At 43.8% G+C, this 24,215-nt stretch overlaps 1 protein-coding gene across 1 annotated transcript in view; it reads right to left on the reverse strand.

Moving 5' to 3' along the window:
- The window catches only part of LOC125389035 (collagen alpha-4(VI) chain-like), a 105,489-nt gene that overhangs the window by 38,482 nt on the left and 42,792 nt on the right, over window positions 1-24,215 (reverse strand). The window contains exons 15-21 of the mRNA XM_087905508.1: window positions 23,309-23,335; window positions 21,949-21,993; window positions 18,474-18,527; window positions 14,981-15,043; window positions 14,574-14,639; window positions 1,345-1,398; window positions 1,180-1,215 (exon numbers count right to left, since the gene is read on the reverse strand). Coding sequence (XP_087761634.1) covers window positions 1,180-1,215; window positions 1,345-1,398; window positions 14,574-14,639; window positions 14,981-15,043; window positions 18,474-18,527; window positions 21,949-21,993; window positions 23,309-23,335 — 345 coding nt within the window. The remainder of the gene's footprint in view (window positions 1-1,179; window positions 1,216-1,344; window positions 1,399-14,573; window positions 14,640-14,980; window positions 15,044-18,473; window positions 18,528-21,948; window positions 21,994-23,308; window positions 23,336-24,215) is intronic.

Here is a 24,215-nt window from a genome sequence, read left to right on the forward strand (position 1 = left end):
GCTAGGCAAGAGTTCTAAGGCAGAGATACACCCCAGACCAGTTTCTACGTTTCATTTTGAGACAGTCTCACTAAGTTGCCCTGGATGGCCTTGAACTCACTCTGTTAAAGCTCAGACAAACCTTAAGCTGACCATCCTCCGGGGCTGAGGCACTGGGACATATGTTAGTATATTGCTAAACTGACAGGTGCGGTTTGAACTCTCTGGGAAGCTGACTCTGGAAGTGGGGCTGGCCCACTCCCCTATTTCAGACCTAAGCATGTTTGTCTGAAGGGGTCATCTCAGGCTCCTTTGTCCGAGGATGGGCTGCCAACTCCCAGCTCTGTGAGGAGGGCAGAGAAGAGCAAAACAGCCCAGGAGTGAAGCATTTTATCTTGAGAACAGTTGAATTAAAAATCTTCCCAATAAAAAAAGAGGTTACTGCTTTTTATCCCGTGATATAAAAATGCCTTCGGTGGGGGAGGGACAGTCAAAAGTCCAGCCACGAAAAGCTCATCCATGGAGACATGCCTCAGCTTCCCCTGCCATCGTCTACTGAATGTCGTGAATGCCGGATCTGAAGATACCATCCCCGGAGCTTCCCCAGCTGGTTTCTGCTGGATATTCCGAGCGCCCAATTTGATGACAGTTTGCTCTCTGTGTATCTCTTGCTTTTTTATTCTTTTGCTTTGACTTGCTATGTACTTCATAACTCACTCATTCTAAACCAAAAACAATGGCTATTGTAGGCCATTCTCCTGACCCTGTGGAACAGGAGCTATGGGAAGAGTCCCATGAGCTGACGTGGACAAGCATCTAATAGGTAAAACAAGATTCCTCCCCGGAACAGTCCCTGGGCCACTATCAAACTACACTGACTCTCCTCGGGAGACACCCTGGCCTCAACCCTTTCCCTTCATCTCCACAGTGTGCGCTTGCTCGTGCACACACAGGGAGCCCTGACCTTCACCCAGAAATGTCTTTTTATTCAGAAATGAGAGCTCTTCTCTAGAGTACTGTTTTAAATCCTAATGAAATTTAGTGGGTGGAGGCCATTCTAACCTTTCCCTTCTTCCACAATAACTTCCCAGTGATCCCTGTGCCCCCTCAACAGCCAACCAGTGCTCCCCTTGACTTCAGAGAGAACCATAAAAGTAGGCCTTAGTTGTAGAACAAAGAGAACTCTCCAGAAATACTGACCTTCAACCCTGGGAGGCCATGTCTTCCATATGACCCCTAAGAGCACAAAGGAAGAAAAGATCTCAAAAAAAGAAACAAGTTAGCCATGCGGCAGCCTAGCCCTCTCTTCTACTACCCAGCTTTCCTGCAACGGAGTCCCCTGCCCCCTCCAGCAGTTACACCTACCAGAGGTCCTGCACTGCCTGTTTCCCCCAGTGGTCCATGGAAACCAGCGCTTCCCTGAAAAGTAAGCGAAAAAAGAAAGACCTGTTTAAATGCCACAGAGTATTGTGGGAGAGATATTCAATCACACTGTGAACCCCAAGTGTGTGTTTGCATTAATTAAATAGAATCAACTCAGGAGGCTGACTTAGCAACTAGTTGACAGGAAGTGTCATAGAGACTCAGAGGGTTCTGTAAGACAGTAGAGAGGCAGAGAAGGTGGTAGGGAGGGACTTTCTGTGGTGTGGGCTTTTTGTTTTAGCAGAGTGGAGGGGATACTCTTTCAGAGATGCCAGTAAAGAGAGGGTCAGTTACTCCACTTCTCTGAGCTAGCAGGTTTTCACCCCAGCCTTTGACTCCCAAGTGTTATTGGTAAATAGAATGGTGGAGATTTAATAAAAAGCTACATTTGGTGGCAGCGACATAGCCGTGCCCGTGGGAACAGAATTCCCTCCAGGCCACAGCCTGAGTGGCCAGACCAATGCCAGAGACGCAGGCCAGTAACTGCAGAGTCACAGTTGCTGGCTGAAACAGCCGTAGATGAAAGCACAGCCTTTGTGCCGACGGAAAAACAACAGAGTCCTGGTTTTATTCTGTAGACTTGTGTTGTCCAGTGCCAAAGCTGCTGGCGATATGTGATGATTCAACTTAACTTACATGAAATGAAATTAAAAATCAGCATTGGCTCCATCTTAGGGCTCAACAAATACATAGGGCTAGTAGCTGTCATATCGGGAAGTGTGGAGACAGATTATCCATTGATCAGCACTGCTCAACAGCTAGCCTCCAGCTCAGTGGGTGAAGTGCTTACTGTACATTCAGATCCCCGGCACCCACAAAGAAGCTGTGCACAGAGGTGTGTGCCTGTAACCCCCACACTGGTGTGTGAAAGACAGGAGCTCACTGGCCAGATGGCTTAGCGAAAACAGTGAGCAGTGAAAGACTGTGTCTCAAAAAATAAGGGAGAGCAATTGAGGAAGATACCCAACACGGATTTCTCACACACACACACACACACACACACACACAAGCATGTACATATGCACACACACACGCACGCACAAAGAAGTAAATGGCATTAGATTCGTGTGTTTCTGAATATTGATATAGCTGTTGTCCTTCCCGATGCCCCTTTGACAATAGCACAAGGTTCACTATGCTGTTCTGCGACAGCAAATCAAATGCCCTTCAGCAAGCCGTGTTTGGCGTCTAAACATTCTGGCATTTCCTTTCATACAGGTGTCGTGCAGGGTCCTGAGTGGCAGGTAGGAGGAGGTGGCAGGAAGTTGTGTCTCTGGTCGTGGAGGGACCAACAAATCCTTTGTATATAGTGATGACAGAAAGAAAGGTCTCTCAGCTACCAGGAGAAGACTCCAGTGTGACTCTGATGGGCCCTGCCCCTGGGCCCCTGTGCAGGCCAGGCACTCAGCCTTGTGCTAAGGCACAAAGAACAAGGGCCCAGAACAGCAAACGACAGCTGGGCCCCGCGCTCAGTGCACCCAGAACCTCTCTGGCACCTCCACTGCTCCTGCTCCCTTCCCAGCTGCTTGCCATGTCCCCACCAGGCCTAACTGTGCCGGGATCCTCCATCAGCTGTTTCCCTGGCCTAATGTTTCATCCTTATGTTTCTGCTCCCTCTTACATTATCTAGTCAGCTGACACAGAATTCTAAGACTGTTAAAATAATGTGGCCACAATATGTTTATATAAATGTGTAACTGTGTCTTTGTGATGTGAATTTAAGTTTCTGTGTACATGTGTACTTCCAGATTACAGCATCTCTGGAAAATTACAAACACATGGGTAGCTGCCATTTTAGAGTTCCCACATGTGCTAGCATTCTACCAGCATTGATAAACTGTGACTAATTGGATAACATATGCATCTAAATTTAGCTTATACGCCCAGTTTAAAATAACAGGTAATGGTACCTAGTTGTCAATTGCCTTTATAGAGCTGAGATCATGGCATTTTAACAACAAGAGCTTCTAATACAGAGACATGCCAGCTTTTGCAGCTCCCTTTGGGTCCTCTAAGAAGACAGAAGACCTTCCTTGCCTCTGGGTTTGGCAAAGCCACCCACACAGAAGCAAAAGAAGTGGCCTTTACCTCTCCAGCTTTCTGGATGCTTCACCTGGGAATCGATCTGCTCATCCTGCCAAGACAGGTAGATTGAATCTTCCCCACACAAGATAAATCTTTGGGCCTCTTGTACTCAATAGCTAATGGCAAGCACTGGTTCTCAGACTGGTGTTCTCCAAGGACGAGGAGAGGATTTGGGATTGCCTGCTAGCTAAAAAGCAGTCTCATTTTTGCTCATTTATTCCTCCCAGATCTGTCTAAAGGCATTTGACAACTCAAGGTACAGGCTTCATAGTCCAGGATTAACAGGTTTCAATCTTCAGAGGTTCAAAGCTCCCAATTGCCTTTAATTGCCTTCTAACCTAAAGCAATAGCCTTTTGCTATAAAATCTGTTCCAGTTCTCTTACAGTTCCCTGAAAAAGTCCTGTTGCTACATCAGCAATCAGGTCTGGTAAAATCCAGGGTTCCCAATTCCTTTAACTGTTTTACTGCTACACTCACCCCAGCCAGTCTCAAGCATATTTTACAGGTCACTTGGTTGTCTAAGCCAAGACCAACCTGCAAAGAACTGCCAGGACAACACCAAAAACACCTGCACCAGCTCCTGGGACTTCACCATTGGTACCAGTTCTCCTAAATCAACGACACCTGCCAACTCTTCTGGATCAAGAATACCTGCCAACTAAAACCTGATTTCATCTGCTATTGTGTCTCGTCCCATGGCTAGCCCCATTCCATAGGGCCAATAATAACAATAGTTTTTTTCTCCTAGCCACCTGTCTTCTCATCTCCCTCAAAAAGCAGCTGCCTGAGGATTACAGCAAACCAGATGCCGCCCCAGCCACACCTTTAGCTGAGCGTGAGCGGTCCAACTTGCAGCTCTCCCTTTCCCCTCTCCCATGCTGTCCCAAGCCCGCAGGAAGTAGTCAGACTTGAGTCTACACCCCTTTCTCCAAAAAGAACCGAAAATGTTGGTCATAATTATCACCTCAACTTCCTGTCACCCCTATATTCAAGAAGTCTGAAATGTAATGTTAAGTTGGGAGCATCATCCCAGCCCCTGGCATCCATCCCAGACCCCCGGCCTGGGAATTGTGTTGGTCTGGACTCCAAATCTCAGCATGCCAGGTCCTGACCCCTCCCCGGAGGATGGTCAGGACCACCCCCCACGGGGTATTTAAGTGGGTGCCCAGAAGAGGAACACATGGTCCCTGGTTTTGCATGTGCTCCCCTGTTTTCTATCTCCTCTGTCATTCTCTTGGCCACCCGAGAGTGCTGCATTTAATAAAACATAGGCATTTTAATTCGGTTTAATTAGGCCTGATTGGATTTCTGTGCACCGGTGGAGTGGTTCATCTTAGATTTCTCTCTCTCTCTCTCTCTCTCTCTCTCTCTCTCTCAAGCAGGGTCTCCTGTAGCTCAAGCTGACCTTGAACTTCAGATCCTCCTGCCAACCAAGTATTGGGATGCCTGGCATGTGTTATCACATCTAGTTTCTGTTTCTTTTACTAAGACAGACTCTCATCCTAACACAGATTCACAGGGATCTTACAACCCTCTGCCTCAGTCTCCTGAGTGTTGAGATTTCAGGTGTGAGCCACCATGCCCGGCTCATTAGATCTTTTCATTAAACATTTCAAGGACTTTAAATATTGATTTATTTTCAGTATTTAAATAGGTACTGATTTTGGTTTAAGATCACATGATAAAAATATACAAATGAAAGTGGTGTCCACATGCTTGAGACGGCAGCATTGTGAGAAGAAACCACCCAAAAGATGCACTGAAGCATCTGCTGTCCACTGGGTCCTCTGCGTACACTGGTTTGGAGATCCTGTTCAGTTTGACTTTTCTATTCGGAATTGCCTTTCCAGGATGGCTGACTCCTTGTCATTATAGTCTTTGTGGAGGTCCAAAAATGTGAGCCTATTTCCATCCTGACAGATGGTCAGGATATTCAAGCGTACTTCTGCTCCTTCTTTTGTAATATGAGGTCACCTGTGGAGTGGCTGCCTTCAGGACATTTGGACTAGGGTGGCTTCACAGCCTAAACAACAGAATGCTAATGACTTGATGTCTCCAAGGGTTAAAGCAATTAACTGTTCAGTTGTCCTTTGTATTATATCATCGTATCATGTTAAAGAAGTCTTTTGTCGTCTTATTCCCCTTTTGTATTGGGGTATAAAAGCATACGAAAAATTAAACGTGGATGATTTCAGTATTCACTGGAATGGCCTCCCGGTACTGTTCTATAGTTTCTGTTTTATTATTTTCACATGCATCTTTGTATTCTTTACTAATATTTCTAAATCCCCACGACCCTACCCTGACAATAGCTACTTTTGTCGAGGCCAGTCACCGACAAGTCTCCAGTATTCCAAGGTTTCTTTTTAAATGCTTTTTTAGGGAATTAAATGTGTCATGATAAAAACAATGCACACTGTGGGACTGGGGAGATGGCAGCATATATAAAGTGCGGACCGGGGAAACTTGAGGACAGGAGATCAGAACGCCAGCACCCAAGTAAATGCCAGGTGGGCGAGGTGTCCTCCTGTAATTATTGGGTTCAGAAAGACAGGGGATCCTCAGAGTAAGAAACCAGGCTAGTTAGACTAGCTGCATTGACGAGCTCTGAGTTCTACTGAGAGACCCTTCTCCAATGACAAAGGTAGAGAGCAATCTAGGAATATTTTGATATCATCATTGGGCCTCCCACATGCATGGAAACACATATCTGTACACGCATGCACAGAACACACAAACACTGCATAAAAATTAAAGAATACAAACTTAGAAGGAAAATATCAAACTCATTCTTCTATGGTAGTGTGGTGGTTTGAATGAAACTGACCCCCATAGGCTCATAGATTTGAATTCTTAGTCCCCACTTGTTGAACTGTTTGGAAGGATTAGGTGGTGTGGCCTTGTTGGGGGAGGTGTGTCACTGGCAGTCGGCTTTGAGAGTTCAAAAGCCCACTCCAAGCCCAGCGTATCTCTCTCTTTCTCTCCCTCTGCCTGCTGTCTGTGGATCAGGAGGTGGCTCTCAGCTTCTGCTCCAGCACCATGCCTGTCTGCTTCCTGCTGTGATGAACATGGACTAACCCTCTGGAACTACAAGCAAGCACCCCACTAAATGCTGCCTTTTCTAAGCATTGCCTGGTCATGGTGTCTCTTCATAGCAATAGAACAGTGACTAAGACAAACAGACACTGGGAACCAATTCTTGTAAAATTCCAAAATTTTTCTGAATGCTCAAGAAGATAGAAATGTATGTTTTCATAAACTCATATGGGATCATGCAATAAACTCTGTTATAATTTTTACTTTTCATATACTTTCTTGGTGCTCCTTAAAATCAACACAAATAATAAATCTGTTTGACTTTAAGTTTATCAAGTACTAATGAGGTAGAGGGATGGTATAAATATTAAAGTAGAAAAGAAAAATATTCAGGTTAAAGGTTAAAGCAAGGATGGTGGCAAGAGGGATAGGAGAGGAGAGGCAGGTGTGTTAACCAAAACTAAGGCTGTATGAAAACTCTATAGAAAGCCAATTACTTTGTAAGCAAATTTTTGTTAAATATTTTTTTAAAAAGGAGTTTGGACACAGTGCTTCCCCCAGAAGACATGGGTTATGAAATGCATATCTCAGTGTTGAGTGTGGGGTACATTCTTACAAGTTATTGGTTAGAAAAGTCCTTGAGACCAACAAGACAACATAGACTATCTCTGCTGCTCTTTACCGTGCACCAGAACTAGATAATAGAGGCCTATTACTAATGACACAGCAAACCTTGACTGCAGGGCATAGAGAACTCAAGCTGGAAATGTTCTGAAAACTTCCTCCTTGATTACTAGCTTTCACAGTGCCAAAAGTTACCCTGCAGATCACTGGGGACGGAAATGTTATCAATGGTAATACATAGCATTGACCTCTGAATTCTGCAATACCAACTTGTCAAGTAAGAGTGTTCACTGGTGCAATACTGGGATGAAGGTGGTGGGGATAACCAAGCATTTCCTGGTTAGATTTGAAGCCTTCTTCACAGGAGGAAATCCATATCTGGCTCTGTAAACCTGGTCAAAAGCCCATGGCTATGGAGGTCATAGGCCCTAGAGGCAATCTACTCTGTTGTTTTGCTAATTGGAAATGTTGTCAAACTGTACTCTAAATGCTTTTGCTTGTACCCACATACTTAATATTGACCACACCAGAGAAGCTTCTTCTGCAGTGGACAGCAGCAAATGCAGAGACTCACAACTGTCTAGGTCAACCCTCTAAGACTCAGGCAGCAGTGAAGAAAAGGGGTGGAAAGCATCTAAGAGCCAGAGACTAGAGAGGAGTGCAGGGAAATGCTGGATGTCTTCTGGCTATGAGATGGCCATTGCATTCCTGACCTCACTGCCGATATTGTTACCCATACGAGATCACGCCAGCAAGGCCAGTCAACACTCCAACGGTAGCACTGTCCAGACCAGAGGGTTCCAAAGCAAATCCAAGGAGGAAAAGATGTGAAGGTGAGAAGGGCACATGATGGGAAGGATTTGGAGAACTGGGAGTGGACACAGCCAAGACACCTTACACACAAGCATGAAACAGTCAAAGATAAATCATCTTCTTCAACTTTATAAAGGAGAAAACTGTGTGGTGTGGTCCTGTTCTTTTAAGGCAAATTATTTAAAAGAATAATTTTATCCCAAATAAAGAAAAATGACAACTTCTCATTTTTTGAAGAGAAAAATACTATACCAGGTGTCTAAACACTGTCCCAGAATGGAGCTATGTGAGATAAGTTCTGAGGGTTTGTGAGAAAACAAGAGTCCTGTGACCTCCGCTCCTTCTAAGCATGGGTTTGTTCTTAGAACGTGTTTTTGGGCCCCTCCCAGAGCGAGTTTACTCAGATTGCTCATCATCTCACCATCGATATTCAGATAATGTTCCCAGGCAAGGCTTGTTCTGTGATCGTGTATAGTTTGAACTCTTGTGAACTCTGTCATATGACCTTGATTAACTCTCAGACTATAAATTGTCTGATGCTCTAAATAAAGTTGGCTACTGCATGAAAATTTAGTCTACCTCATCTTTAGACGCCATTCTCATGGATCCCACTACCTCTAGGGACTGGGGAGATGGCTCGGTGGGTAAAAAGCACCTAGGACATAAGCGTGAGGATCTGAGGTTAGGACCCCCAGCAACCACAGAAAAGCAGAAGCACATATCTGTAAACCCAGTGCTGGGGGGACAAAGGCAAAATGGATCCCCAGAGCTCACTGGCCAGCCAGCTTAGCAAGTCAGTGAGCTCCAGAACCACCAAAGAGATTCTGTCTCAAGTCTACAGTGGATGGCTGGCAAGATGGCTCAGCAGGTAAGGGCGCTTGCTGCCAAACCTGACGACCTGAGTTCAATCCCTAGGGCCCACATGGCAGACAGAACCAACTCCCACAAGTTGTACTCTGGCCATCACGTGTGTACCATGGCACATGCACATGCTCGCCCTCTCCCCTCCCCCGTGCACACAATGCACACATACACGAATATATAATATGCATATGTTACACACAAAACCATTTTTAACAAGTCCCTGGGATCTTATCTGACTTCCTCTGGGAAGTGATTACTATCGGATGTTAGTGTTCTTGGCTACTGGAAATATTGATAATTTTCTCCTCTACACCTTTTCCATATCCTCACAGTTTAGAGTATATGCTACTGTGAACTTCTTTTTTTAAGTGGGCTGTATGTGGGAGAAGACTAAATAAAGCCTCTCATAATAGATCTGTACATAACAAAGATATTCTTTTCCTAAAAGATTCAGCATCTCACTTTGACAGCAGACAGCACTTTGCCGCCAGCATAGCCAAATGGTTACTGGGACACAAGCTGGAGCCACTGGGTAAAAGACTGCCACAGTCCTGGAGTAAGTGCCATTCCTCAAACTGTTTATTTCTTAGAGAGGAGGGGAAATATGCTCACAATAGAGAAAGTAGGAGAACATAACTTAACGAAGGGGCCAGATATAGCATCACCAAAAACAAGCCAAACACCTGAATAGCATTACTGAGTCATACGTTGAAAAGGAAGAATCAATCTGCCTCTAGATATAGAGAAATAATCAGACAAGTGCTAATTGGGGGATGTGTAGCAAAAAAAAAAAATTGCTCAGGAATGCCAGTGTCATCTAAGCGAACGAGCAACATGCTGACTGCTGGGATTAAAGAAAAATAAAAAGGCAAGATGCCCTGACAACAGCAGGCTTAGAGAACATTCCACGAGTGACAGTTCCAATATTGTACTTCATGCCAATCTTGCACCAGTGAACGCATCTTACTTGGCAAGTTGGTATTGCAAAATTCAGGGGTCAGTGCCGTGCAATACCATTGATGACCTTTTTCCCCAGCAGTCTGCACAGTGCCTTCTGTCACTATGCAAGCTAGCCGTCAGTGTGCTCCCCCAAAGGAAACGTGTTCAAATTTAATCCCCAACCTGAAGGAATCAGGGCATAGGGCCTCTGGGAGGTGATCTGGGTCCTGAGGCTGGGATTGGTGCACCCCAGGTGCACTGCGAGGTGACAGTCAAGAAGGCAATGCATGTACCAGGAACTGGGCCTTCATTACATGCCAAGTCTTCCAGAGCCTGGTATGAAAATAAATGTTATTTAATACAACCTGTCTGTTGTATTCTGTTACAGTAGCCCAAACTAAGACATGGGGAAAAGTAGAAAAATGTGGCCATGAACTGTGCAGAAAATAATATTGTTTATGTGTGGCACAAACAACAAAAACGGACTCAGAAGGTTGTGTGTGTATGTATGTATGTATTTGTGCATACACATACATACATATGTGTGTAACAAATATAATCAAAGAAAAAGGCTATCAACTTGAGAGTTGGTGAGGCATAGGAGGATTTTGAGGAAGGGTAGTGGGGAGGAGCTGAAGGGAGGAAAGGGATGGAGGCAATGATGTAATTCTATTTCAATTTTTAAAACTTTTAAAAATAAAATAATGTATAAATATTCTGTTTCTGTAGTGTGAGGACTCTATTGTGTCAATATAGAGAGGTTTCCTTTTTCTTAAACTATGCCTGTTGAATACCTATGGGTAATGTGCCGTAATGCTTTCAATTGATCTTCAAGTAGCTCAAAAAACATCACACACACACACATACATACATACATACAACACACATACACACGCACATGCACACACACACACACACACACACGGATATAAAGCAAATACGGTTGCTATTCATTCCTGCAGTTACATTTTTTTGCCTATAGGTCTGGAATTTTTTGAAATAAAAAGTCATACAAGCTTTTCATGGACTATGTCAATAACTCATAATGTAAAGGGAAAGAAATGCATACATTCTGGTGATAAAGGTAATGACTTTTTTTCACCACAAATTTGGTCACAAGTTGAATACACTCTTGCAAACCTGGTTTTTTCTCTTACTACCATGCCATGGATGTTTTCCATAAGGAGAAACATTGTCTGGCTGAAGATGCGGCTCAGTGGTAGAGTACTTGCCTATTGTCACAAGGTCCTGGTTTCAATTCCCAGGAGAAAGAAAAGGGGATGGGGAGAGGAAGGAGATAAGGGGGAGTGGAAAGGAAAATAGATGGAAAACTGCTAGTGTCCATGTCAGAGGAGCAGGAGGTGGCAATTGACTTCAGGGGATCAGTCCACCAGAATGCAAAGCACTGATGTGTGAATCTCAGCTAGGCAAGACCCCAAAGGCTCAGCTCCAGAATGTCTCTTGCTCCTGCCGTGCCTTTATATGTTTGCCACTGCCAATTTTCTCTGGTTTCTGGCATGTTGTATGGTATCGAGGGATCCCCACTACCTTTAGTGTAGTGTGATTATCTCATGGAACTACCCCGTTCTACCAGGCATTTTTATCTGTGGATTATTATGAAGATGATTCTCTTAAGCTATACTGTTTAACTAAAGCAAAGATTTTATACAATAACAGTGTTAGTTTAAATAGAATTCTGATGATGATGAGTTTTTAGCAATGCAGTAAAGGATTATGATAGAGGTTAGTTTAGAGAGAAAATTAAAGGTAGGATAAGATGTTGCCCACGCCCCTGATGAAGCAAAGGCTGCAGAGAATAGAAAATAGGAACAAGAGAGTGTCATGCAGCTTGGCTTATGAGTTTCTCTCGAGGAGTCATACAGACAATGGCTTGGATTAATGATTAAGGAAAACAATCGAGTCCCAGGAGTTAGCTCAAGTTCTTTTCTGATTTTGGAAAACATGTTTCACGGGTTTCATTGTGCACCATAGCTGAAGCAAAGCTTTAAATAATTGACTCCGTGTGACTAGAAGACAGGAAATTGGATGGTTAGTTAAGATAATTGGACAGGATCCTGAAATGGGAAAGGGAGACTAGTAACCTGCTTGTCTGGCAATTATAAAAACTGCTGCCTATGGAAACCGTCGTGGCTGTGAGGCTCCTGATCTATGGGAAGTCTAAAAGATAAATGTTTAAACTGTGTGTGGGTTCTTGGGGATAATTTGTTTTTCACCTGTAATATGTAAAATGTTTAATCGTGTAAAGGAAATGGGAAATGTGCTGTTTTTATTTATATTCATTATAATTATTCACTTAAAAAATAGAATGCAGCCACACTGTAATTTTTATACTGCTTGAACGATTGTGCTGGGGCATATAAGCTATAAGGGAAAAAATAAAGAGGGTAGAAGGAAGATGTCAGGAAAAAGGCAGCAGGGGAACATCAGGGTAGAAGAACAGAAGGGAGAAAGAATTGAGTAGAATGAGTAACAGAAAGAATAATTTTAAAAAAGAAAGTTTTACCCCTCAGAAGTCTGTGAGTTTTTCTCACCAACTCTGCATCTCATTTCCAGACCTGCAGAAGGCTGGACCCTCGGCAGAAAACCAGGCACGGCAGCTCACGCCTAGAATTCCAGAACTTAGACAGCTGGGGCAGGAAGGTAGCCAGTGAGTTTGGGGCTAATCTGGGCTACGTGGTAAGGCTGTCTCAAAAACAAACAGCAAGAATAAAAAGTGCTCTTTGTTACGTCCCATTGCCTGACACAAGTGCACCATGTGAAAGTAACATTGAGTATGTAAGTGATCTCTTAGCATTAGATGTTGACTATCTCAATATTTTACTTTTTTTTAGACAGGGTCTCATGTATATAATATGGATGACCTAGAAATCAATATGGAGCCAAGGATGAACTTCAACTTCTGACCCTCCTGCCTGTACCTCCAAAGTGCTGAGTTTACAGGCATGCACCACCACGCCCAGCCGGGGCACATTAGGATTCAAACACAGGACTGTGTGTGTGCTAGGCAGGCACTCTACCAGCTGAGCCACATTCTCATTTTTTGTTATTTTAAAAATCACTGCAATAATCATAATTGGAGCTAAGTATTGCTCTTGATCCATGATCAGCTTTGAGGAAGATACCCCTGACCTCTACATGCATGGGAATATACAAATACACACACGGCAGGGGAGGGGGGTGTCGCTTTCACACTCGTGACCTGCAGGAATGATTCCCCACTCCTTCCCCATACTAGGTATGCAATGTAATTTCTCTGCTTGCTTGGAAACGCTGTTTCACGGAGGAATTTTCCCATCCTAACTGTGACACTGATCCCAGGGCCTCTCAGAAATAATAGCAAGAAAAGACTGCCCCCTGGAGGTCTATCGTCTAATCGCAGGCAGACTGTACTAGCAGCCTGCACTGCTTTTGCAAAGGAGTGATTTTCTGTCACGAGTCTAGTCAAAGCATATCTCATTAACAGCCTTCATTGAGCCCGGCGCAGGAGGAAACACAAAACCCAATCGAACATGGCACCCTCTGAAACAGTTACAATTTCTGTTCCACACACAATACAGGAGTCAAGATTAACAGGCCCTCGGGGATGGAGGCCATCAGGAGCTGTGGTCAGGAGGCTCTCACTACAGCTGTGGAGCTGTGGTGGCCACCACCCTGAACAGTGTGTTCAGAAGCCTGGGTCCCTTCCTAACAGCTATAGCGTTCCATGGTGATGCTGCAATCGTGACATTCCTTCCCATGACACCAATGACTCACAGACACTAATGGTTCCTCTACCCTTCCCATCTTCCAGATGAGAATCCAGAGGTCCAGGTGCTAAGGGTTGCTGTGTGCTTAGCTCAATTCCAGAGCGTGGTCATTCACAGGACTCTCTGATCTCAAGTCACTGAGGGAAACAACTCATTTGTTCAATACAACTGTAATGAATGACAGGAAGAAAGATTTTCCCACACGGTGACATAAAAATGACTGTCCGAAGATGAAGTTCACTCAGGACCTAGACATCATAACATGGATTCTGGCTAACCACACTCTAAGAGGGGAACCAGTGTCCTACGGTTTGTCAAAGGATCCCAAGTTGGAATTCTAAGTAAATGAATTTGGAATTTGGAATTCCAAATATTTGCTATGTAGACCTTATGACCAGAATTTAGGAAGGTGAGATATGAGAACTGATACCCTCATTATCTTAGTCATTTTTCAGGATCATGCATTTTAATGTCTGAGACATAAAAATCTAAGGCTGCCTTGTAAGACCATCAGGCTGACCAGTCTCTCTTCCCTCTGCAATGTCTTCTGCCGTGACGGGTCCAGTCTCCAGCATGAGACAGGCATCCCATCTTTACCACTGTCTACTTAGCCCAGTTCACACCAGTCAGCTCTGGCTAGGATGGAAAGCAAGGCAGCTGCATAAGGACATTTAAATCAACACAGCCCTCCAGGAGCAGGGAAATTCAAGATAGAGAAGAGTCTGGACCTCGCTAAGTCTGACGCTTTCGTTTTAGGAAAGAAACCGAACATGGAAAAGGTTTAAGATCACCTTTACGATGTTATTGGTGTAGAGTAAGGGAGCGGGACTTTTGTAGGGAAAGGAAATAGTGCGACAAGAACTCAAGGACAAGGAAGCACAGGGAGGTTGGCAGCCAGGGCGCCTGTGTGCTGGAAAGTGAGAGTCCTGTGGCTTTGCTCTTTGGTGTCCTGTTGGATTCAACCAATGTGTCCAGGTGTTCTGAAATGAACGTAGTCATTGCTACCTGTGTTAGTCCCCACATGCAAACTGCATCCATCTTACCTGACGTCCACGCCTTCCCTTCTCTCCCTTGGGGCCTTGGATGAAATTATCAATTCCGGGATTCCCCTGAGGAAACAAAGGGGGCAGAGTAATTACAGAGCATGCTCAAGGCTCTGGGTTTCATTTGTAGCACTAGGTGAGAAGGGGGAAGGAGAAAGAGAAGAACAAGGGGAAGAGGGGACAAGGAATGACCCTTCCATTGCCCAGACCTGTTTACTCAATAATCACAGACACCGGATCCAAATAAAGCCCCACCCTCTTTCCACAGCGGGATCCTCTCTGAGACGGTGTGCCTCTCAAATCTCTAGCTTGTCACAATGCTATAAAGACAGACTGGGCTGTCACCTCATTAACCAACACTAGACCAGCCTTTGCCTCTGCACAGAAAACCCGCAGCCATTACTTACAGGATCGCCCCTCAGTCCAGGCTCCCCACGATGTCCAGCTTGTCCGGGCAGTCCAGTCAAACCCTTAAATCACAAGGGGAAAAAATGAAAAGTGAACCACATTATAAAATCACTGGATGCTCACAAAGGTGTAAGAGGGGAACTGGGGAGCAGATCTCAAGAGCAGTTGACATATTCACAGTCAAAACAGCAGCAAGGTTGAGAGGAAGACGTTAACATGTTTCTGGAAAGCCTCCCGATGAGAGGCTCTCATATCTCAGGAATTAATCCTTCTGCATACACCAGGACCAGGACTCCCTACTGTCTCAGTCCCTGCTCTTTTTACCTCCCTGTGGTGGTATCTTATTTGTGCTCTAACAAATAAAGCTAGCCTGAAGATCAGGGTGTTGAGCTAAGCCACTAGTTAGCCATAAAGGCCAGGCAGTGGTGGCACATATCTTTAATTCCAGCACTTGGGAGACAGAAACAGATGGAGCTCTGTGAGTTCAAGGCCACCCTGGACTCACAGGAGATTGAATCAGTCTAAAAGAGAAACAGAGCTTTCACAAAGGTGATCCCAGCACTTGGGATCCCATGAGGGATATGACTGGGCGGAGAGAAGACTATAAGGCGGAAGGAGACAGGAGCTCAGGATTCAGTCTGAGAACTTTGTACAGGCAGGATACCCAATTCGGTCTGAGGATTTCATAGACATGAAGAATTAGTGGCTGGCTGCTCTGCTTCTCTGATCTTTCAGCTTTCACCCCTTAATATTTGACTCTGGGTTTTTATTATTAAGACCAATTAAATTCATGCAACACCCCCCATGCTCTGCAAAGAATCACAGTGTGGGGGATCTGCAGCAAAGGGGGTTCTGCTTTACCCACCATGCATCTGGGTAGAGATGACAGAGAAAGATCCCGTGGATGGAAAGAGGAGGCAGGATTACGGATACACTTATGGATACATATCTGGAACCCAGCGCTCAGGAGGGTTAGATGTGACCTTATAAGGCCATTTTATGGATTTAATGAGAAATTAAAATTTTCAGTACAGAGGCAGGCACGTCTTTCCTACTGCGGTCTATCAAACTTCCTCCCAGGCCCTTTCCAGCTTGCACAATGAGCTCGCAGAGTCCTTCCCCATGCCTGTAGCCTCAATGATGCCTCCCTTACCCAGAAACAGCCAACAGCCGCTAAGGACTCAGTGTGAAGAAAAACAAAAGTCATGGGAGAGACAGATTGGAAGGAGAGGAGAGAGGGGAAACTGCAGTCAGGATGTTATATTATATATGAGAGAAGAATTAATTGATTGATTAATTAGTTCTTACAAAGTCAGGGGGAAACTGCACTGAATTGACCTTAGCTCTCCTTTCAGGACAGCCTCCTGTTCATTCTGTCTTTTGGACTCATCCGCTATTCCTGCATCCTCACGCCCACCCTGAAGTTTTCCAACTCTATGCTTTTCCTTGTGATGTTTTCCTGACAGGAATACCCTGGTTCAGTGTCTCTCTCTCTCCCGCCCCCTCTCAGTGAGGTCCAAATAATACCACAATTACTTATGGTCCCCGGAATGCTAGGGTCCCCTCTATCCTTCAGTCTCTGCTCAAGTGCCCCACAGGGCCTCAAGGTCAATGGTAGCCATCTTGACCTCTTAGTTATTCAACCTTTGTACTTCATCACATCTTCACCTCATGGAGGAAGCCTTCCTGAATGCACCAGGAAGTCCCACCCATTCTAAGTTCTGTCTGGATTCTAACAGATGCTCAGTTGATATTGATGACTGAAGGAGAGAGACCCTATTGGTTTTCCTCAGCTGTGTCCCAGTAATTCTTTATTTGCACCATTACACATCCTTCACCATGGTGTATCTTGCACTATAGCCCTCTGCAAACTTTATTTCCTACACGTGGTAATAGCCTTGTATTGGCCATAGCCACAACTTATTTATCTTTGAACCACCCCCTGTTGATAACAAAATGCCCCGTGGGTAGGAGGTACCTGGCAGATCTTTATTATATTCATCTCAATTTAACTGAAACTTAAAGTTTTTTTGTGTTACAGAAGCAGAGTGCCCTTTATAGGTTTCAAACTCTGACCCACAAATGTTTAGTATTTAGTTGGACATTCTAATTGGGAAATAAACCTTCCTAAAGAAAGGCTCCCTTCTCTTTCATGTCTCAGGAAACTGTTCCACACCACTGATTATGCACCCCAGAAATAAAAGCACCACTTTAATCCACAAGAAGTACAAACAATGACAAGTAAATAAATTTAGCCTCCCCTACAAACCTAGTTATTACTAGACACCAACTCCAAGTCTTTGCTGAGATGGCTTCTCCAGCTAAGTTTGAGTCTGTGCTCAATTTGTAATGTCTGCCATAGGCACAGAATGGGGGAGGTGAAGTACATGCAGCAGATATCTCCCTTCTCCTATATATAACTAAAAGTAGGACAGGAGACAGTAAGTAATGCCTGTCAAAGACATAGAGAAGAGAGGGATCTCTACAAACTGGCATAGTGAAGTGGTGTGTAGCAACTACCCTTAACTCAACATTTTATCCTGGAGGAAGCTACCTTAGACTCACAACACAAGCAACTCAGAAGTCTCAGGAAGTTCCTGAAACATCTAAGACTCACAAGGCTTCCCCAAGGTTATAGAGGCAGTAAAGAACATGGGGAGAGGAAATGCTCTAACCAGAGACAACTGCCTGAGGAGACTCTCTGCAGCCTGACCTGTCCAGCTGTCTGCCAGTCATGCATGGAGTTCAGGGCTCCAGGTTCTATGAGTCATCACCCAAGCTCTGGTGGCCTTTTTAGTGATAGCTTCTTTTGCGTCATGCATACCCCCTAAATAACCCTTCACTCAGACACTTGCAAGTAACCCCAAGGAACTCATTGTTTTAACCAAGCTAGACTTTGGGAGAATCATTACTTCGGTCTGTCCTTAGTTTGCATCTGGGGTAAGGAAGCATTGGTTCACATCACCCCAGTAAAGCCTCACATAACATCAAGGAAACTATCATGGAAAGGAAGAAAAGGGAACTAGAGAGTTAAAGACAAGTTAATATTCAAATGACCACTGAAAATGTAATCATGGAAAAGGCATGGGGGCGGGCATGGCACCCAACATGGGCAAAGTCACGGGGGCAGGCAAGCATGAGGAATGTTCTGGAGGCAGAGGGTGGTATAGTTTGGCTGGAGGGACACATCTGAACTGAGACCGAAGGGTCCTGGTGGGAGACCATGTCGTCAGTGCCAGGGCCCCATGAGAAGCTTATGAGTTGCAGGGTGACAAGCTCACAGTACAAAGCACAAGGTCCTAGATTCACTCAACTTGTTTCATCTCCATCCTTCAGGTCCCGAGGGAAGCCTTCCAAGGGTCATCTAACATGAGCTGCCTTTCACACTCGGTGTCAAATAAAACCACCAGACACTTCCTTCCCACAACCTCAACTGCTGGTGTAGGTGTGCGCATTAGCCATACGGACCGTAAAGACACGCTCATACTTTACCCGACTGCCTCTGCTCCCTTTCTCTCCAGACGGCCCTGCGGCTCCACGATCACCCTAAGAAAAATAAATATGCAAGGAGTATTTATCCTCTCAATCACTCTGGAAGCTTTCTTCAGGTAGTTTTACACTCCAGCCAGGAGAGGGAGGGAACATGTTTTAGCACTTTTGACAATAGGACAGATCAGGGACTCTGCGTAGCCCTCACACCAGAATGAACTAAAACAACACTTAGGTCATTAATAAGATGAGAAACAAGAGAACATTCTTAGGGCTCTCGATGAAGAAAAATCAGGATACAGATGGGATTTTAGGAGAATCATACAGAACTTCTTGAGCTGAAAAATACAAGTGAACTTAAAATTCAGCTGGGGAAGCAGGCTGATCTCTGTGGATTCAAGGCCAACCTGGTCTATATAACAAGTTATAGGCCAGTCAGGCCTACGCAGTGAGGCGCCGCCGTTGTGGGGGGAGAAGGAGGAAGAGAATGAGGAAGAGGAAGAAAGAGGAGGAGCAGAAATTATATGGAATACAGCCCAAAAAGAAAATGTGGAAAGGTAAGTTAAGGGGAAAAAAATGGGAATTTCTCATTCATTTCTAGTTAAACATCCATAAAGTCATAATAGAGAAGTGGTTCTCAACCTTCCTAATACTGCGACCCTTTAATACAATTTTTCATGTTGTGGGGACACCTAACCATAAAATAATTTTTGTTGCTACTTCATAACTATAATTTTGTTACTGTTATGAATTGTAATGTAACTATGTGTATTTTATGATGGTCTTAGGTGAACCCTGTGAAAGAGCCTGTCAACCCTCAAAAGGGTCGTGACCCACAGGTTGAGAACCAATGTAACACAGGAAACAGGTGCTATGTATTGTCTTTAATGTCTCCCCAAGGTCTACATGTTCAGACCTGGTCTCATTGTGTTAATGCTGGGAGATGCTGTGGAACTTCAGAAGTAGGGCCTCGGGGGAGGTCCTCAGGTCACTAGATTGAGCCCTTGAGGGGACCCCTGAGACCCCTGTCCTTTCTTCTTTTTCTCCTTTTTCCAATCACAAAATGAGCATGCCCCCATGCTCTCCATGGCATGCCCCCCACCATGGTCTTTTGTGACTCCCCCATCAGAAACTTAAAAGTGGGTCTACCCAACATGGACCTGAATCTTAAAACCATGAGCAGAAATAAGACATTTCTCTTTATATGTAAATTATTTTGGGTATTTCATTATATGATGGGAAGCTGACCACAATACAAAAGCTAAAACTTTCAATAGGGTGACTTTCTAAGGATTTTCTAAGATCTGTAGAAGGCATAAATAGATCCAAAAGCTTAACAAGTTCCAAGGACAAGAAATAGAAAGAAACATACAGCTGAATATGTCATATTGAAACTGCTGAAACTAACAGCAATGGGAATTTTTTTATGCAGCCTGATTTATATTTTTGAAATGTTGCTTGTCAAGAAATAACTATTTTGACAGATAACTTCTAAACAGTAATAATAAAAGATCCAAGACAAAAGAAGCCAGAGACTAAGAAATGACATTCTCATTTCTTTTTGAGAAGGGATAACTCTCAGAACAAAATTGTTTACTCGGTGAGATATCCTTTGTGGAAAAAAGAAAAAGAAAACCTAAAACAAAGAGATATCAGCGAAACAAAAGCCAAGGGACTTTACAGTGGCCATGACCCCCATTAAAGGAAACTCTGTATTTTAGGCAAAAGAAATGAGACCATTTCATGTTTTCTTTTTCTTTTTTTTTTTTTGAGATATCAATTGTTTAAAGGAAGATTACCTGTGATGCTAATAAATATGGAAGGAAAGCTAAGAGAATGTCAGCTTTTTAAAACAGTATTAACAATAAAGTCTGGGGCTATTAAGATGGCTTGGTGGATAAGAGAACTCGCTGCTCTGTCTCAGGACCTGCGATCAGTTCCCACAACCCACAGGGTAGCTCACAACAGCCTGTTACTCCAGCTATTAAGAATGCAACACCCTCTTCTGGCCTCCACAGACACCTTCACACAGGGGCATATGTTCACGCATGCATACAAGTATAAATGTTTAGTAGGAAAAAATGTCTAGCTGCTGAAATTTAACAAAATAGAAGATGAACATGAGATTCAGGACAATGCTAGGCAGTCTGGTGGGGGCCCTCGGATGGAGAGAAGAGGACGCTGTCACGTGTGCGCATTAAAATGACTAGTCAGGAAGGGCTGTCCTTGCTTTAAGAGTACATACACCAGGCTAATAGGAGAGCAGAAGAGGAAACTATTTGTGATGGAGAAGGGGAAGCAAGAGGAAGGAGGGAGAAGGAGGTGATTAAGAACAAAGGATCCTGGTGGCCCTGACGTATGAAGACACCATAATTTTTACATACTAACTTAAATTCTTATATTGTGAAATCTATGAAATAAAAGATTACATTTTGCTCTGAGGCTCTGGGACCATTTGTGAGAGAGGAAGCAAACAGGATGTGAGAGGCAAGAGACGGTGCGGAGTACTTCTGGACACAGCATGGCCACTGCCCCGTCAACTCACAGTAGCAGCAGCTGCGTGCAGAAGGCTGGAGCCATCAACATTCCATCACGGAATGGAGAGACCACATCCTGCCCCAAGAATCTGTATAGCTAATGGTGGCTGAAAGATGGGAGTCTAGCCCTTAGTGTTAAAGCCATTGGTAAGCCACCCTGCTTGAATAAATGCACATACACACACAGAGTGAACCACAAACATGAAAATAGGAAGGGGACTTGGAAAGATGTGGGGTTCAGTAGAATGTGGTTGATAAGATAATAGGGATTGATGATCAAAGTCCATATCGTGTGTATGTGTGTGATAAAATTATTAATTATTAAAAAAATTAAGGGTCAAAAGTTGTTTTTCAGTCCAATCTGACAATGAACAAAGTTTTCAAAATTTAAAATAAAAATCACTCTTGCAAAGTTGTATATAATTAATTTAAAATGGAATGAGATTTTTTTTCCTTGGAAGTAAGAGGAGACATTTAATGACATGAAGGTGGTCACTGAGAAGACATGTTTAATCCCAGTGCTGAGGAGGCAAAGCAGGTGGATCTCTGAGTTCGTGGCCAGCTTAGCCTACATAGCAAGTTCCAGACCAGCCAGAACTACACAGGGAGACCTTGTGTAAATAAATAGGGACACAACAAGATAGCTTAGCAGGTAAAGGCTTTTGTTGCCAAGACTGACTATTAGAATTCAATCCTTAGAATTCAATCCCCAGGACCCACAAGGTCAAAAAAGAAAACCAGCTTCTACAGTCTGGTATCCATGTGTGTGCAGTGGTAAGCACACAGCCATGTGTGTGTGCGCACACATACACAATTAATTAAATAGATAGATGATAGATAGATAGGTAGGTAGGTAGATAGATAGATAGATAGACAGACAGACAGACAGACAGATAGAACCAAGTAACAGGTAGAAAATATAAAGCAAGAGAGTTCCATACCTGTTCTCCATCTAAGCCCCGAGCACCTTCCTCACCGGTACTGCCCTGTGGGAATGAAGGGCAGAAGTTAGACAAGAGATCACAGGATAGAGTGTTTCTTCTATGTTAATTTCTTTTTCAGCTGACAAGAGCACAGAGCTTCTGAAACAATATTAACACCACACCCAATTATTAAAAAGTAACAATTTGGTCTTCCTCAAAATGGTCCTTATTGCTTCCCCAAATGGTTCCATGCAGAAATGGGGTGGGGGGGAGACTAGGAAGGGAGAAAGAGAAAGATGTATAAAAAACGGCAAGGGGGGGACACACAAGTGTGGTAAGAAAGGGTAGGAAAGACTCTTGCAACTCAGCATTGAAAGTGAGCAAGCCCTTTGTCAATGTCACATTCTAAAAATGACGTTTGTAGCTGGTGTGGCCCACACCTGTAATCCCAGCACCCAGGAGTTTGGAGCAGAAGGATCAAGAGTTCAGCCAGCCTAGGCTATAGGTGAGACCCTGTCTAAAAACATAACACACAGAGAGGAAAAAGAAAGGGAGAGATGGAGAGAGAGAGAGAGACAGACAGACAGACAGACAGACAGACAGACAGACACAGAGAGACAGAAAAAGACAGAGACAGCATCTTTTGAAGAAAAACTGTCAGAATTTCACAAACCAAGTGAAATCCATGCCTCACATGTGAAAGAGTGGACTTATACCTATTGTGTATCTAAGAAAATCAAGTTTAAAAGAGTTCTTTTTCAAACCCAAGTAAAACTGAATTAGCATATGACAATAAATACATCTAGCAAGCTCTTGAATTGGAATTAATGTGACACCTTTGCCCCAGGTCACAGGACATAATAGAAGGTTCTGGAATGCATAAGTAGATAGGCCTGAGCCCTGGTCTGTCTTATCATTTTGTAAACTCTCCTCCGAAGTACGAGGGGAACACAAAGAGAATGCCATGTATGTTTCTGGAGCAAATAAGTCAACAAATAGTTACTTTGATTCTGCATCTGGATACAAAGTTACTCATTGATTGTGCCCACTCAAGTTTCTCACCCCTCCCCCATATGTACACTGTAACCTCACTCTCCCCACCACACCTTGGACCAGAACCAATGCTTTTTAGACCATCATGTGATAGATAATGGTAGTCCAATTATTACAGAGTTGGAAATAGCAATATATGTCACAATCTATGCACTTAAATATCTGTCTTAAAGTCAGCCCATCAGCCAGGCAGTCAGTTGGGAAGGTCTACCTCCTTGTCTAAGAATTTGGTATTTCACTGAAGCCGTAGAACGGGGCATGAACTTGGTACTGTGTTTCCCAGGAAAGCTGCCAGCCAGGGTAAGAAAAGGGAAGGTGGTCCTACCTTCTCTCCTGAAAATCCTCTTGCTCCCTGAAGTCAGGAAGAAATAAAAATATTTAAGCTGTGTACACAGATCCAAAAAGTGAAGTTACCATGCCAAAAACATACCTGCATGCCTGTGTTTACTATGACAATGTTCACAATAGCCCAGGTAGGAAAGCAGCCTAGGACCCACCAATGGAGAAATGGATTTTTTTATGTGATATAGATACACAATGGGATGTTTTTCAACCATTAAAAAAGAAAGAAACATTCTGCCACTTGAAACTGGAAAGCATTATGTTAAATGAAATAAGCTAGATACAAAAAAGACTAGGAATACGTTTATAGCTTTTAAAAGTAAAAATAAAAAGTCAACCCAAATGTAGAATACAGATTACTAGAGGATGCAGAGGCAATGGGGTGTAGCAGGCTTTCTTTTGGGCCACCAACCAGTTCCCAAATCATGACACAGAGACTAATTAGTTATGAATGCTCAGCCTTAGGCACATTTCTTGCCAACTCTTATAACTTAACCTGTTTCTCTTTATCTACATTTTGCCTTGGGGCTTTTTACTTTTTCTTTTTCTTTCTGTATATCTAACTTTCACTGCTTCTCCTATCTGGCTGACTGATGGCTGCCTCGTTTCTGGCCCCAGACATGTCCCTCTCTTTCTCCCTCATTCTCTGGTCTCTTCTTCTCGAGCCAAGATTTCTCCTTACTTATTCTCTCTACCCGCCAGTCCCACATAACCCTCTCTCTGCCTAGCTATTGGCTGTTCAGCTTTTTATTAGACCAATCAGGTGCCTTAGGCAGACAAAGTGAACCAAATGAAATATATCTTTGCCTAATTAAACAAATGTAGCACATTTATACATCATTAACAAAGGCAGCAGGAACAAATATAACACATGCTTTCCTAGTTAAAGT

The sequence above is a fragment of the Myodes glareolus genome, chromosome 4 (genome assembly GCF_982192425.1).
Source record: "Myodes glareolus chromosome 4, mMyoGla1.1, whole genome shotgun sequence".
Taxonomy (NCBI): Eukaryota; Metazoa; Chordata; class Mammalia; order Rodentia; family Cricetidae; genus Myodes; species Myodes glareolus.